We start from the raw sequence: 14,692 nt of genomic DNA on the forward strand, positions 1-14,692 counted from the left end.
TCTTTTTTGTGATCCAATATTCTAAGATGCTCTTACAGTTCAATTTAGTGTGCTGTATATTTTCCACCAAAAAAACAGACCCGGCTGATATCACCCTCGTCACTTTTTCATAGTTACTGGGTATCCCTAAGGGAGTGCTGATCCTAGGAAAAGTAACATAGCGTACTGAAGAAATTGGAAGAAATTGGAAGCCAGGCTCAAAGAGAAGAGAAGTCAATAAAATGGAGAAAGAAGGAAAGGAGGGAGGGAGGGAGGGAAGAAGGGAAGGAGGGAAGAAGAAGGGAGAAAAGGAATGAGGAAGAGAGGGAGGGGGGAAGGAGTAATAAGTATTTGTTAAGCACTTCTTTTCTAGGCATTATTCTAAGCATTTTATAAATATTATTTCATTTGATTCTCAAGGTGGGTGTTATTATTATTTTTATTTTATAGTTGAGGAAACTGAGACCCAAATGTTTGAGGCTGGATTTGAAATCAATTCTTTTTGACTACAGGCCCAGTAATTCTATCTCCTAAACCATCTAGATATCAAAAGTAATACACAAATCTCAACTAAAACACAAGTATGAGAATCATAGAATTGCTTAGATAGACTCTGTGACCATCTATTCCAACCACTATCTGAACAAGGATCATATCTATAAATGGAATAACTAATGTGCCTAATACTTTCATTTTATAGATAAAACTCAGACCCAAGGAAATTAAGAGTGACTAATTATAATAAAAATAATAATAGATAGCATTTAAATAACACCTAAGACTCAAGAAGACCTGAGTTCAAAACTGGTGTCAGATACTTATTAGCTTTGTAATCTTGGACAAGGCACTTAATCCTCAATTTCCAAACAGTTGGAAAATGTAATGGCAAACCACTTTAGTAATCTTTGTCAAGAAAACTCCAAAGGGAATCACACAGAGTTAAATATGACTGAAGCAACTGAACAACAATAACAAAGAATTTATATACTACTTTGTTTATCTTTCCACTGTCTAATGCTACCTCCCAGAATTCCTGTCACCTCCTAAATATTCTTTTTTCCATTTTGATCATGCCCAATTCCTTGAGCTGATGCTCATTTGGCATGATCTCAAGTCCCTTCCCTATGTTTGTTGCTTTTTTTTCTGTTGGCACTTATCAATATTCTTTTTAGAAAAAATATTTCTTCATTATTGTGAACTTATCAATCATCAACAAACAAAATATTTTATTATACAAAGAATATTTTCTAAAATAGGCTTAGAACTGGAAAAAGTTATATCAGATGTGGCACAGCTAGAGAAAACTAGAAAAAGACCATAGATCCCATCTCCCTAGTCCTAGACAAGATAAGGGTCTGTCTTAATACATATGAAGACCAAATCAGCTTCACCAGCTGTTATTATTGTTCTGTTAAGACTATAGTGCATCAAAACCAAAGATCTTTTAACAGAAAAACTCTACTTACCCTTGTCTACCCTAACCAGGGAAAGTTTAGCTCAAACTTCTGAGAGCTCATTGTCATATTTTCAGTGTGAGCATTTATGTCTTAGAAAGGGACCAGTGCTACAAATCAAGGCTTGATTGATTGTTACATTAATTGTCCAGACACAAGGAAGTCATGGAGAAATGTTAATAATGCAGACTGAACTTAAAAAATGTATTTTGCATTTGGTTGTTGGTTGCTTGGTTGTTTTTTGTCTTTTTTTTTTCCTGGAGAGCCAAGCATTTGCCAGCATACTCCTGCCCCCATCTTAAAACTGCAAAGCTGATTTTTCCAACCTAGGGCTTTATATTTATTCCTTTTAAAATTCATATTAGTTTCATTTCAGTGTTCTAAAGCATATAGATTTTTTTTGGATTCTCACTCTGACATCTAGTATGTTAGCAAATCCTTTCAGCTTTGTATCATCTGCAAATGTGACAAGCATGCTAGCTATTCCTTTAACCAGGTGATAGATAAAAATATTAAAAAACATAGAGCATAGACCTCTACTAGTAAACTCCTTCCAAGCTGGCAAGGTATTCCTAGTTTCATTCAAAACACAGCTATAACTTTATCTCTAATGTGAGATCTTTCCTTTTCTCCCCAAGCATTAGTACTTCTTGTTGAAATTATTTTGTATATTTATACATACATATAGATATACATACAGGATACATATACATACACACATGTATATGTAATATAATGTATAGTTATTCATATAGATAAGTAAATATTATCTGTAATATGTATAGTATCAACCCATATGTACATATATATGTCATATGCATTTGAGTATATATATATATACACAAATACATATAATATGTATAATTTTTACATATTATATACCTCCAACTCCATTAAAATGTAAGCTACTTCAAGAAAGGAACTATTTCATGTATGTCTTGATGTCTTCAGAGCCTTAAAATATTATTTAGTCATTTTAGTTATGTCCAACTCTTCATGACCAAATTTGGACTTTTTTTGACAAAGTGCTTTGCCATTTCCTTCTTCAGCCAATTTTATAGATAGGGCTAAGTGACTTGCTCAGGATCACATAGAGAATGAGTGTTTGAGGTTAGAGTTGAACTCAGGAACATGAGTTTTCCTAACTCCAGGTCTGTGCCACCTAGATGCCCACCTTACACATAGTATATGCTTAATAAATGTTTGTTGAATTTAACTGAAATTAAACTATTAATAATTAGTCATTTAGAACAACCACTCAACTAATTCCAAATTCATCTAATTGAACTATTGAGTCCCTTGTATCTTTTCATCTTGTCAAGATAGCATGTAAGACTTCATCCAGTGCTTTGCTGGCATCCGAGTAAACTACAAAAAGTAGAGATTTCATAGAGGTTGTATGTAAAAGTATGATTTGGAGTGATTCTATAAGAAGGGAAATTTTTCCAAATATGTGGTCTATTTATGAATGGTATTTAAATTTTACAATAAAATTAAAAAATAATGGAAATATTAAGAAAAACACAATTTTTCAAAACTATCTCTTTTCTCTCTCTTAAATAAATATGCATGGAACATCACTAAGAAATCTATGGCTCTAACAACTAGCACTTTATTGTTGAAGAAAACCAGAAATGTTAGGCTATTTAGATTCCAATTAATTTTGCCATTAGTGACTATCTAACTGGATGAGTCACTGTTCTTCAGTAAATTGGGATGAAAATTTTGAAGATTAATGAAGGTTATAGTAAAAGGTGGCAATAAGTCAAGACCAAAGTATATACACAAGGCTTCCTTTAGTAAATTCCCCAACTCAAACCCAGTGTACATAAAAATAACAGAGAAAATAAGAGGACCCTTGGTGATCAAATATCATCCTTGTCACCAATATACTGATGGAGCTCTAGTCTTATCATTGGAGGGACTTCCTCAAAGAAGAAAGATCACAAACCATCTATTTCTGCTCATCCATTTGACTACCATCTATTTCTGTACACAATCCTTCATAGGTACTACCTAGTGCACTAACATGCTTCCTCTTGTTCTTTTGTCCAATAAGTGAGTAGTCTACTTCTTCTCTTGTTATATGACTGATACATTTCTTTTCCCCATCTTACTAATGGCATCTTTTCTCCTGAACAATTCTTCATGGTTTGTGTGTTGCAGTATGTTCCCTCAAACCATTCCCCTCTCAAGTACCCTACAGCAACTTTGATTCTCAGGGGCTACTTCAAGAGTTCTGGCTTTTCCTTTAATCCACCTCCCCTGCAGATCTAAGGAAGAGGCAAGCACATTCTGCTCTTTTCAATGACAAAGCAGTGTAGGTTCTAAGGTTCTTTATAACAATTTAGTCAATATATTTTTCCCTTGTAGCAACCCAAGCTGATAATCCCGTGTGACCGAAAAGGTACTTCCTTTACAGAGAATGTGTTGATTTTTTAAAAAAATAAACTCCCCTTCTCTTTTCCTTTCAAAAACAAAATAAAGACAACAATAACAATAATAATTAGTATGTAACTATGATTCAAGTATCATCAAAATTTTCAAAGTGATCATATATACATAATATATATACATATGTATATGTGGGCATACATGATATTTGTGTGTGAATATACACACATAAAATTTGGTCCATAAGATATTAGTGTCACAGGAAAAGAAAGCATTTTCAATCAAATTTAATGCAAGAAAAGTAAATTAGATCATAGGTTTTATACAAAGGCATGTTGATAGCATAATAAATGGAATATTAGTACTGGAGTCCAGAAGATGCCAGTTCAAATTCCATCTCAGAAACTCACTAGCTGTATGACCCTGGGCAAGTCAATTTACCTCAATCTCAATTCTGTTGCTTTATAAAACTGGAATAATCGTAGCAATCACCTCACAGGGTTGGTGTGAGAATCAAATGAGATAATATATATATATTAAATATTTTGAAAAGTGCTATATAAATGTTTTTTATTAGACTGAAAGAGAACTTAGAAATCACCTACACCAGTTCCCTCATTTTTCTGAGATCCAGAACATCAAAGTGACTGTGTTCAAGATGACAGACACATAAGTACATAGGCGGGCCAGAATTTGAACCCAGATATTCTGACACAAACTCTTTTGATTTTTGCTCACAGCTTTTCTTGTTAATAATTAAAAGGTAATGAGATTATAGTTAGCATCATAAAAGTACTTACCACAATTCCCGGCATAGAGTAGTCACTACTATAAAAATATGTTCTCTTCCCCTCCCCTCCCTTTCCTTTCCTTTTCTTGCATTTTTCCCCTTGCTCTTCCCTTGTCGTCTCTATTTAGAGCAGCAAAGAAGCTCAAAGGTAACTGAGTCCAACTCAGCCCACCACCATTACCACTATCATTTAACAGGTGAAAAACTGAGCTCTAGAGACTTTTAAGTGCCTTTTTCAGCTATACAGCTAATAAGTTGCTGAATTAAAGTTTGAATCTGGGTCTTCCTAACTTTAAATCCAACATTCTACCCACCATATCAAATTATATGGGGTAGAATTACTATACTAAGGAACAAATTCTTTGTAGTCACAAAAAGTGAAGTTAAAAGTGATTTTTAGGAAACACAAAAGAACGCGTACAAATGAAATAGCAGAATGTGAAACAGTGGAACTAGAACATTATACAAGATGACTTCAATAGCTATCAAAACATAAACAAAAAGATCACTCACAGGAATTGAGCCTTCAGGTAATGTGGTTCCTGGAGGTTAAATAATGAAGCATGCCTTGCTCCTCTCAGGAGAGACTCAGGGAACACAAGCGCATTACCATTCATAGATTTACAGGAGTTGTCATTATATTATATTACATATTTCTTACTGTTGTTTAGTTATTTCAGTCACATATGAATTTTTTTCATAGATCCATTTGGAGTCTTCTTCACAAAGACACTAGAGTAATTTGCCATTTCCTTCTCCAGTTCATTTTACACATGAGGAAATAGGCAAATAGGGTTAAGTGGATTTGCCTAGGCTCGCACAGCTAGTATCTGAGGCCAAATTTGAATTCAGAAAGATTCGCTTTTCAGCTTTCATTCATGCAGTTTTTTCCCCATCTAAAGGCTTTCATTTTGCTCATATTTATAATCCCAAGACTTAGCACAGTGATCTGCATATAATACATACCTAAATACTTTTTGATTGGTCTTCTGACCATAAGAAGGCATGGAGCAGTAGAAGTAAAAAAGAATCAATATCAAATGAAATTAGCATATATGTAGGAAGCTTTGTATATCAAAATGCTATGTAAAAAGTTTCTTATAATTGTGAATAAAATATTCCCTCTTGATCAATAAACTTACTGCCTCCACATTTTTCCTTTTATTCAAAATTGGATAGCAATTAAGCATGTTAGAAATTATAATAACTAAGTTCCTTTTGCTGCTCCCCCAAAATCATAATTTCAGGGAAAATAGAAAAGCTAAACAATAGTGTTGCAAGTTAATTCTGATTCAAATTTCTCCCTTTAAAAATTCTATTCTCTTGAATTAGTACATCAAGCTACATTCACATTGCTGCCCAAAATATTCTCTATTACTCTAAAACAAATACTTATGGAGAATAGGATTCAATCTCAATTTTACCAAGAAGTGTTAAAATATTTTGTTTTAATTTTTCTTTGAATCAATGGTTGAGACAAAATAAACTATTCAGTATAATATAATGTAGCTTTGCCCTAAAAGTTTAGGATGCTATATGGGAATAATTCTTCATTAAAACAATTTGAATGTAAATTCTGCACTGCATCACTTACTAACATAACACAAAATATACTGCAAATGAGCAAAATTATGACACAAAGAAGGACGTAGCTACCTCTTTTGAGATTTTGGCCTTGCTTCCCACTATTTAGGCTTAATACCAATGCTGTAACATAGTTGATAGAGGAAGATGTCAGAGTTTTGGCAGTCTAAAAGCATTTTTGTCTACCCAGCAGCACACTTCATTTTGAACCTTCTAAAATTTCTCCCATGTATTCCTTCGGTTTTATAAATTTCTCCTTTTACTCTTTTGAAAAATCTCTATTTCAGCTGTCAAAAGAAATGTGAGTACTTATAGAATAATATGCATCAAAATTGACAAGGCTATGAATGAGTGAGAGTAGACAGGAAAGAAAAAAATGTATCTCATCAATGTCTTTGCATATCGCTCATTGAACAAGTTCTGTTAAGTTCATGTGCATTATGGTGCCAAATACCAGGCAAGTCAGCAGTTATTTCCAGTACTTAATAAATCATTGTTTAGTTAGACTGAACACACATGCACTCATACACACACACACACACACACACACACACACACAAACGTGCCTCTGATCCACAACCACTGAAAGACTAAAATTCAATTTCTTTTTTTATCATAAATTTATGTTTGTTTCCTGAAAAAGAAAAGCAAACTTTGATTTTTGTAATATTTGATTTCAGTCTCTTAGTCTAAAATTTGCATTTGAATAATCATTAACGCAATTTTTTGAAACTTAGAAGTTCCTATTATATGAGTTCTTTGGTCCATTCTTGTGATAAGGAAACACCCATGGTATGATTATTATTAAGTAGTTATGGCTCATGTTCACTCTCTTTTCTATGCTATTATCCATCTTCTTCATTAATCTATTTAACTCCATCTCTTCCCTTTCTATATTTTTGCCTTTTGCATTACTTACTAATACTTAATACCTTCTCTCCATCTATAAGTGGCTCAAGTAGACTGTTTTATTATCACAAGGAGGCTGTTCGCACCGAGCAAAACTCGGCAGGAGGCAAGGGAAGGGAATATATTAATCTTTGTTCACCACATTCTTTCTCAAAAATTTGAAAATTCACTCATTGAAGAAATTCATAAGCTACACCCTATTGAAAAATATAACATGAGATTTTATGAGAGATGATTGAAAAATAAGACATAGTCACTCTATTCTGGAGAGATTATATAAAAGGAAAAGTTAAAACAAGGCAGTATATGTGATTCCCTATCAAGTAAGTATTCTAGTTTAGAGGGTTTGGAAGAAAAAGTTTCTGAGATGAAAAAAAGGCAAGGAGAACCTTAAAGGATTGGGAAGATGTAAATTGGAAGAGGAGGGACAAGGGAAGTCCTAGTGAGACACAGAGAATTCAATTTAATTAAATCCAATACACATCTATTTATATCACTTACAAAATAATATAATAAATAAGGAATGGTTCCTGACTTCAAGGATCTTAAAATTCATAAAGAGTAAACAATGTATACAAATACATTTAGTTGGGGAGGAGAGGAGAAACTGAAGAGCCTCCAAGGAGGAGGTAGTTTATGAAACATAATATTCATCATCTCTTAGGGTATAAGAAAAGAATCATAGAATATTAATTGTACGATATTTCAGAGTCTGATTCTTTTTGTACAGCAAAATAATGTTTTGGTCATGTATACTTATTATGTATCTAATTTATATTTTAATGTATTTAACATCTACTGGTCATCCTGCCATCTGGGGGAGGGGATGGGGGGGTAAGAGGTGAAAAATTGGAACAAGAGGTTTGGCAGTTGTTGATGCTGTAAAGTTACCCATGCATATGGCATGTAAATAAAGGCTATTAAATAAAAAAAAAAAAAGAATCATAGAATATTGAAAGAGATGTGGTAGTATGTATACACACACACACACACACACACACACACACACACATACATACAAGGTACTTATATCCAGAATATTCTTAAAGCCTGATAGATGAATGGCTAGGAGAATTTCGAGATAATAGCATAAAGGCATCAGAGATTTAAAATTAAAAGAAGCAGAGATGTGTGGCAGATCAGTGATCTAGAAATAACAATGGAATCAGAAGATAACTGATTCCTGTAGACAACTTGAATATTGGCCTGGAAGAAAGCAAGATGCCAACTGAAAAGAGTATCAAAGGATATAAGGGTATTACTTAAAGTAAGAGGATAGAAGGAGGTAAAGAAAAGGTTGAGAATAACTGGGGGAGGGACCCCAGAAAACAGGAGGAAAGAATAAATAACTGCCCAAGTTGACTTGGGCAGAATGAGGAACATATAACTGAGGAAAAAATATTGATTCTGAGTCAGAGAATTTGAGTTCCAATCTCTGATGCTTACTACCTATGTAAGTAACTCTGGCAAAATCCTCCCAGGACCTCAACTTCTTCATCTGCAAAATAAAGGGGTTGGACTAGGCTGGCCAACTTTGGGTCTATGATGCTATGACAAGAGGGGTTCTCTGGATAGGAATGAGTTTAAAAGGAAGCAACAGGAACAAAAGGCTTTGTGGAGAACAGCAGATATAGAGATTTGATAAATGAAACAACATGTGAAGCAGAGTATAAATATTTTAGTAGCAAGAAGAAATATATGGTGCATAGAGTTTATATACTCAAGGAAGCTAGAAGTTAGGAGAAAGGGAGGGGACGCATAAAGGCAAAATGAAGAAATAACACATATTCATACAAGGAATAACTCAGATTACTGAAATATGATATTAGTGCAATGATGCCAGTAGATACTCTAGATACTCTAGTTACTGAACACTTCAGTAGAAAACAGGACTTTCTAAGTCTACATGGTGTGTGTGTGTGTGTGTATGTGTGTGTGCGAGAGAAAGAGAGAGAGAGAGAGAGAGAGAGAGAGAGAGACAGACAGAGACAGAAACAGGGAGAGCGAGAGACAGAGAAAGAGAGTGAGAAAGACAGAGATAGAGACAGAGATAGAGACAGACAAACTGAGGCAGACAGACAGAAAAAGAGAAAGACAGAGAAAGAGAGAAGGAGAAAGTGTATATTTTGGCAGGAAAGGAGAAGAATAGACAAATTCTTGAGTGTGATCAGTAACTGAGATATGTAAATCCTCCTTTGACAATTAATTACCCCTAATTCTGGGCATTATATTTACTATGTTGTTTTTCTGGAATTTCTAACCATTGTGACTTCTTTAAATTCTTCCAAATCTCTCAAGAAAGGTAGGACTTAAAGAGATCAAAAGAAAAAGGACAAAGTATACAAAAATATTTATACCAGCTCTTTTTTTGACTAAGAATTGGAAATTAAGATTGACCACCAGTTAGGATGAACAAATTGTAGTATATGATCATGAATGGAATACTATTGTGCTATGAGAAATGATGAACAGGAAGCTTTCAGAAAAACCTGGAAAGACTTATATGAACTGATGTAAAGTGAAATAAGAAGAACCAGGAGAACATTGTACAGAGTATCAACAATATTGTATGATGATCATCTGTGAAGCAACACAGTGATCTGAAGAATAATAAACAATACTATGCATCTCCAGAGAAAGAATTAATGAAGTCTGAATGCAGATTTTTTTTAACTTTAAATTCTTCTTCTTGTTTTTGGTCTGTGTTTTCTTTTACACCATGGTTAATATGGAAATGTTCTGTATTACTGCATATGTATGATTTATTGAGAATTGCTTGCCTTCTGAAAAAGAAGGGAAGAGGACAGAGAGAATTTGGAACTCAGAATCTTAAAAAATGAACATCAAAATTTTTGTTTATATGTAACTGAGAAAAAAATACACAACATAGAACTAAAAAAAAAAAATTAGGAGACTATGGTTGTAGCCCTAGGAGTCTATTGTTATAATAATGTGCTTCTCATTCTATTTTCCTTAAAATCAAATCTTACTTGAAGCATTAGATTTCAACTGCTGAAATACTTTTTCTGGTATAATTGAAAGCCAAACCTTAGGGCACAAAAAAACTGTCAGTATGAAAAAGCATCTCCGACACAAAATAGAAAAGGCTTCTCTCTAACTAGAGTTGGAACTGATAGCAGTATTATTTAAATTAGTAAGCATGTAGGAAAAGTTCCCCAAAGAGTTCTTAGAGTAAAAACTAGTATCCCTCAGGAATGGAATAAACTTCACTGAAGTTAAAGACAAAACTTGGTAACTTTACTATGTACAGAAATCTTTTCCTTGTCAGAGAATAGACTGGATGCCTTAACATTTTTCTCTTGTTTCTATATTTTCTGTGAGATAATAGTTTCTTGGATATGAACATATCATCAAAACTTCAGAGCCAAAGGGCACTTTTAAATAATGCCATATACCCATTTTCTCTTCTAGGCAATATCAAACTCAACCCACTCCAGAAAAATGGTTATCTATCCTTTCCTTAAACTCTCCAGATAACAGGATGGTACAACCCAGTGCTATTTATCAGGTCTCAACATCTCACAACTCTAGCAATCAAGAATGATTTTCTCTTCTCTAAACTAGGTCACTTCCACTGCACTGTAAGGTCTTCCACCATCATTTCTCCAAAAAAAAAAAAAAAAAATTCACTCTTTTTTAAGGTACAAATAGAGAATTAGTCACTGACACAATTATGTCACCTTTGTTTGGAGTCACTTCACTAATTAATCAGCAAGGATTTATTAAGAATCTAAAAATTGATTCAATGCTTCCAATGTTTAACTTAGTCACTCTTCCAATACAGTACAGCTTATAGTTTTTTCTGGATAGCTTTCCTTAATATTTACTGGATGGTTTTTCTTTCTAGAAAGTTGTAAATAGAATGAGCCTTTTATTGTGCATTGCATACAGTAGGTATTTAATAAATGTTTGTCAGATAGAACTAAATTTAAATATGAACTTAGAGAGGTTCCCTAAGAGGTGAAAAAAGGTTTTTTTTTAAAGTTGCTCTAAGAAATATATTCCAAAGCATGATGGAACAAAAAGCAATTACTTACATGCTCTCACAGAACCTAGTAAGAGTGCTAGGCTTCTCCTGGTTGCGTCTCTGTCGAAACCAGCGCTGGATACTGCGAACATCCCAGTCTAACTGCTTAGAAAGACCTTCCAATCTCTTCTCATCTGGATGCTACAAAATAAAGTAAAGGAAATTATTACAAGTCCATTTTTAAATTTCATATATTCCCCTTGGGTAATTATAAGTACCCCTAATTTTGTCATTTATAAGGTGCTTACTTTGATTTATATGCACAACTTTAAAGAATACTTCACTATAAAAATATTAATAATATTTTAAGCAAAAAAAAAAAAAAACTCAAACAAGCTCAGCATTCCTTATAATAAAAATAGGGATCTTCTCCTATTGATTTTAACCCTAAAAAGCAGAATGTTAAGAATAAATACATAAATGAATGAATGGACGGATGGATTGATAGATTGATGGATCAATACATAACAAAATATTATAAGTACTTCCCTGCATTATATCCCTAGTAAAGGTCAAACCTTTATACCCAGCACTTTAAATCCTTCAAAATGTATTTCCAAAATACCTTATAGTATCTTATTAATCCTTTCCATTCATTCAAATCCAATTAAATTTAATTTCTCCCTATTCCCAACATGTTCTGAATTCTCTTATCTCCTTAGCAATTACTATCAAATTGTGGAAATAATGGAAGTTGTGAGTTTCAGCATTTCTTAAACTTGTAGTATACATTAGCACAATCTATATCATGTTTATATTGTAATATATTCTTTTATGAAACATCTGAGGCATGTACTGGAGATCTTAGTTGATATGATTCTGAGATGATAAAGTTACACTTAGAAAAAAGACAAAATGTTTCTCAAAAGATTTTCAAATTGGAAACTTGTAAAAGATAATCTCATTTCTTTCCTCTTGCAGAATAGAAAGCATAAGAATACATCAGCAGGTTGAAGACAAAAGACAAAGGTTCTCATATATATTTTATCACTAAGGAGCTATAGAATATTAAGTATATAGCTTGTTCACTTTTTGCCTCAATGTTCTCATGTAAATGTAGATGATAATCCCTGATGAATTCTAAATGAATATTCTATTTCACAATTTCAGAAGAGTGCCATAAAGACAAGATAAAACAATGAATAAGATAGTGCTTAGGATAAACAAATTAAAAGGTTATTGTTATTATTATTATTTAGTTTTTTTCTGCAGTACAAATTATAGTTCTCAATACCATGTCTAATGCCATTGAATTATTTTGGGTGATTAAAAAAAAACCTTAGCCAATAGGATAGATCAGAGAAAAAGCTCCCAAGAAGGGGAAACGAGGGGAATAGAAGAATTTTAATGTAAGTAAGGATAAGCTCATGTATGTAAAGATAAAAAAAAAAAATTCTAATTATATACTATTTGAGTAGTTCAATGATTAAAATGTTGGAGTCATGAAGACTTCAACTTGAATCCTGAATTCAACTTGAATTCAGACACTAATTAGCTGTTGACTCTGGGCAAATTATTTTAACTTTTCTCAATTTCAGTTTCCTTATTTGTTTTATGGGGATAATAATTGTACTTACCTCACAGAGTTGGTATGATAATGAAATGAGATAGTAAATAAAACACTTTACAAACCTTAAAATTGCTAAATATATTCTGTCTACCTCAAATACAAAATCAACAACTTAAGCAAAAATATTTACAACAAAATAGAAAAAAAAATCCTCCTTTTATCGAACTCCACATGCAATTTTTTAGCCACAGCCAAAGAAAGATATGTAGAAATTAGAGAAGATCCATAACAGGATAATCGAAAAGAGACAGAAGGAGGCATAGTTGCCATATGAGAACAAAATGAAAGGCTAAGAAATATAACCAAAAGACAAGGAAAGACAGATAGAAATTAACATATAGTATTAACCAAATCTCAAAATACCAGGATGTTTCCTTACATCCTTGGAAATTTAAGTGAGCTAAGTGTGAGATAAAAAACCCCTCAAAAAATTCCTAAATTTTTGAGACTGATCCTGCAAAACCCTTTCACAAAATAGTGCCACTATCAAAGACAGAATACTAGATGAATGTTTTCATCATGTATAGCAGTTTTCATGCTTTTATCATGTTTACACTTCAAATTTATACAGAAACTTTCTCTGGGAGTCTTGATTCCCTTCCTTCATCCAACTGTTTGTTTTTTTTACAAATGGGCAGACTAAAGAATTTAAGAAAGAGAATTCCCAACTTTTCCTGCATATTGGAATATTTAAAACAAAAAGCTCTTGTTTTAAAGTCTATGACAACTTCAAAAGGAGTCACCTTGGAAACTAAGTGAAAAATGATCACTGAAATTAGCTTAGAGCAAATATTCTCTAGAGCAGTCAATCTGGCTGCAAAATTTCTTTACTATCTTGGTATTAGAAATTATTCTGGTAGCTGTGGTAAACATAAGACAAGAGAAATAAAATCTCTTTTGAATTATTCTTATAGGAATAGATGTGTGCAGCAAATATATTTTATTGTCCATATGGAATACTGCATGCTTCGTGCATGTATAATTCCTTACATAAGGTGAGTTCAAATGTGCTGTGATCACATTTTAATAAGAGTCTAGTAATGCCCTTGATACTTAGGTTTAGGAGAAAATATATTTTTTCTCAGCCAATTTGACATATCATATAAAAATACAAAGATTTCTTTAAATTTCTTACTATGTAAACCCAAAAGAATATAGAAGTTACTCTTTTGTAGAAATAAAGTTTTTTTTCACAAATCATAACTTAGAAAATGGTTACAAGCACCCCCACAAAGCTACAAGAACTTTTTTTGCATTTTTATTTTTTTCCCCAAGTGAAAATTTTAGAAAGACTTGGTTTCCTATATTCCTTTAGGGAAATGGCATTTATATTTTTTAGATCCCATGGTAAATATAAGAGTAAGCAGTTTAAATAATCAATAACCACAAATATGAAGTAAGGAATAAAACTTATTAGACTGTCCATATTTGAGTAAGTAGGCTGCATTAAGTACTACAAAATAAAGGGAGGAAATGAGCATCTCAGTACAATGTTCATTAAAGAAAATGCAATAGTCCTTCTCAACAAATAATTTTAATTCATTTCACCAGAGTCTATTGTGTACTAGGAGCTGAGAGGGGATATTAAAATTAAATATAACAGTTTCTGATGTCATGAAGCTTACAACCTCATAAAAAGATGACATGCAAATAACTATAATACAAAATACTACTTTACCAAGCATGTAAAAGAGGCATAATTTCTTCTGCTATAAGAAATTCAAGGAAGGAAAGACTTCATATTATTGTCTCCAAGAAATTGAAGGGTTAGCTGTACCAGACCTAAAACCATATTATAAAGTAGCAGTGATTAAAACCATTTGGGAGTGGTGGATCAATGGAACAGGTTGGGTAAACAAGACACAGTAATCTAGTGTTTGATAAACACAAAGACTCCAATTTTTGGGATAAAGACTCACTATTTGATAAAAATTGCTGGGAAAACTAGAAAATAATATGGCAGA

At 32.7% G+C, this 14,692-nt stretch overlaps 1 protein-coding gene across 2 annotated transcripts in view; it reads right to left on the bottom strand.

The window, feature by feature from the left end:
- CERS6 (ceramide synthase 6) overlaps positions 1-14,692 on the bottom strand; it is a 281,416-nt gene that overhangs the window by 196,668 nt on the left and 70,056 nt on the right. For both annotated transcript variants that reach the window (XM_031960517.1, XM_031960516.1), the window contains exon 3: positions 11,169-11,299. In XM_031960517.1, the coding sequence (XP_031816377.1) occupies positions 11,169-11,299 (131 nt within the window). The remainder of the gene's footprint in view (positions 1-11,168; positions 11,300-14,692) is intronic.

This window comes from Sarcophilus harrisii, chromosome 3 (genome assembly GCF_902635505.1).
Source record: "Sarcophilus harrisii chromosome 3, mSarHar1.11, whole genome shotgun sequence".
Lineage (NCBI taxonomy): Eukaryota > Metazoa > Chordata > Mammalia > Dasyuromorphia > Dasyuridae > Sarcophilus > Sarcophilus harrisii.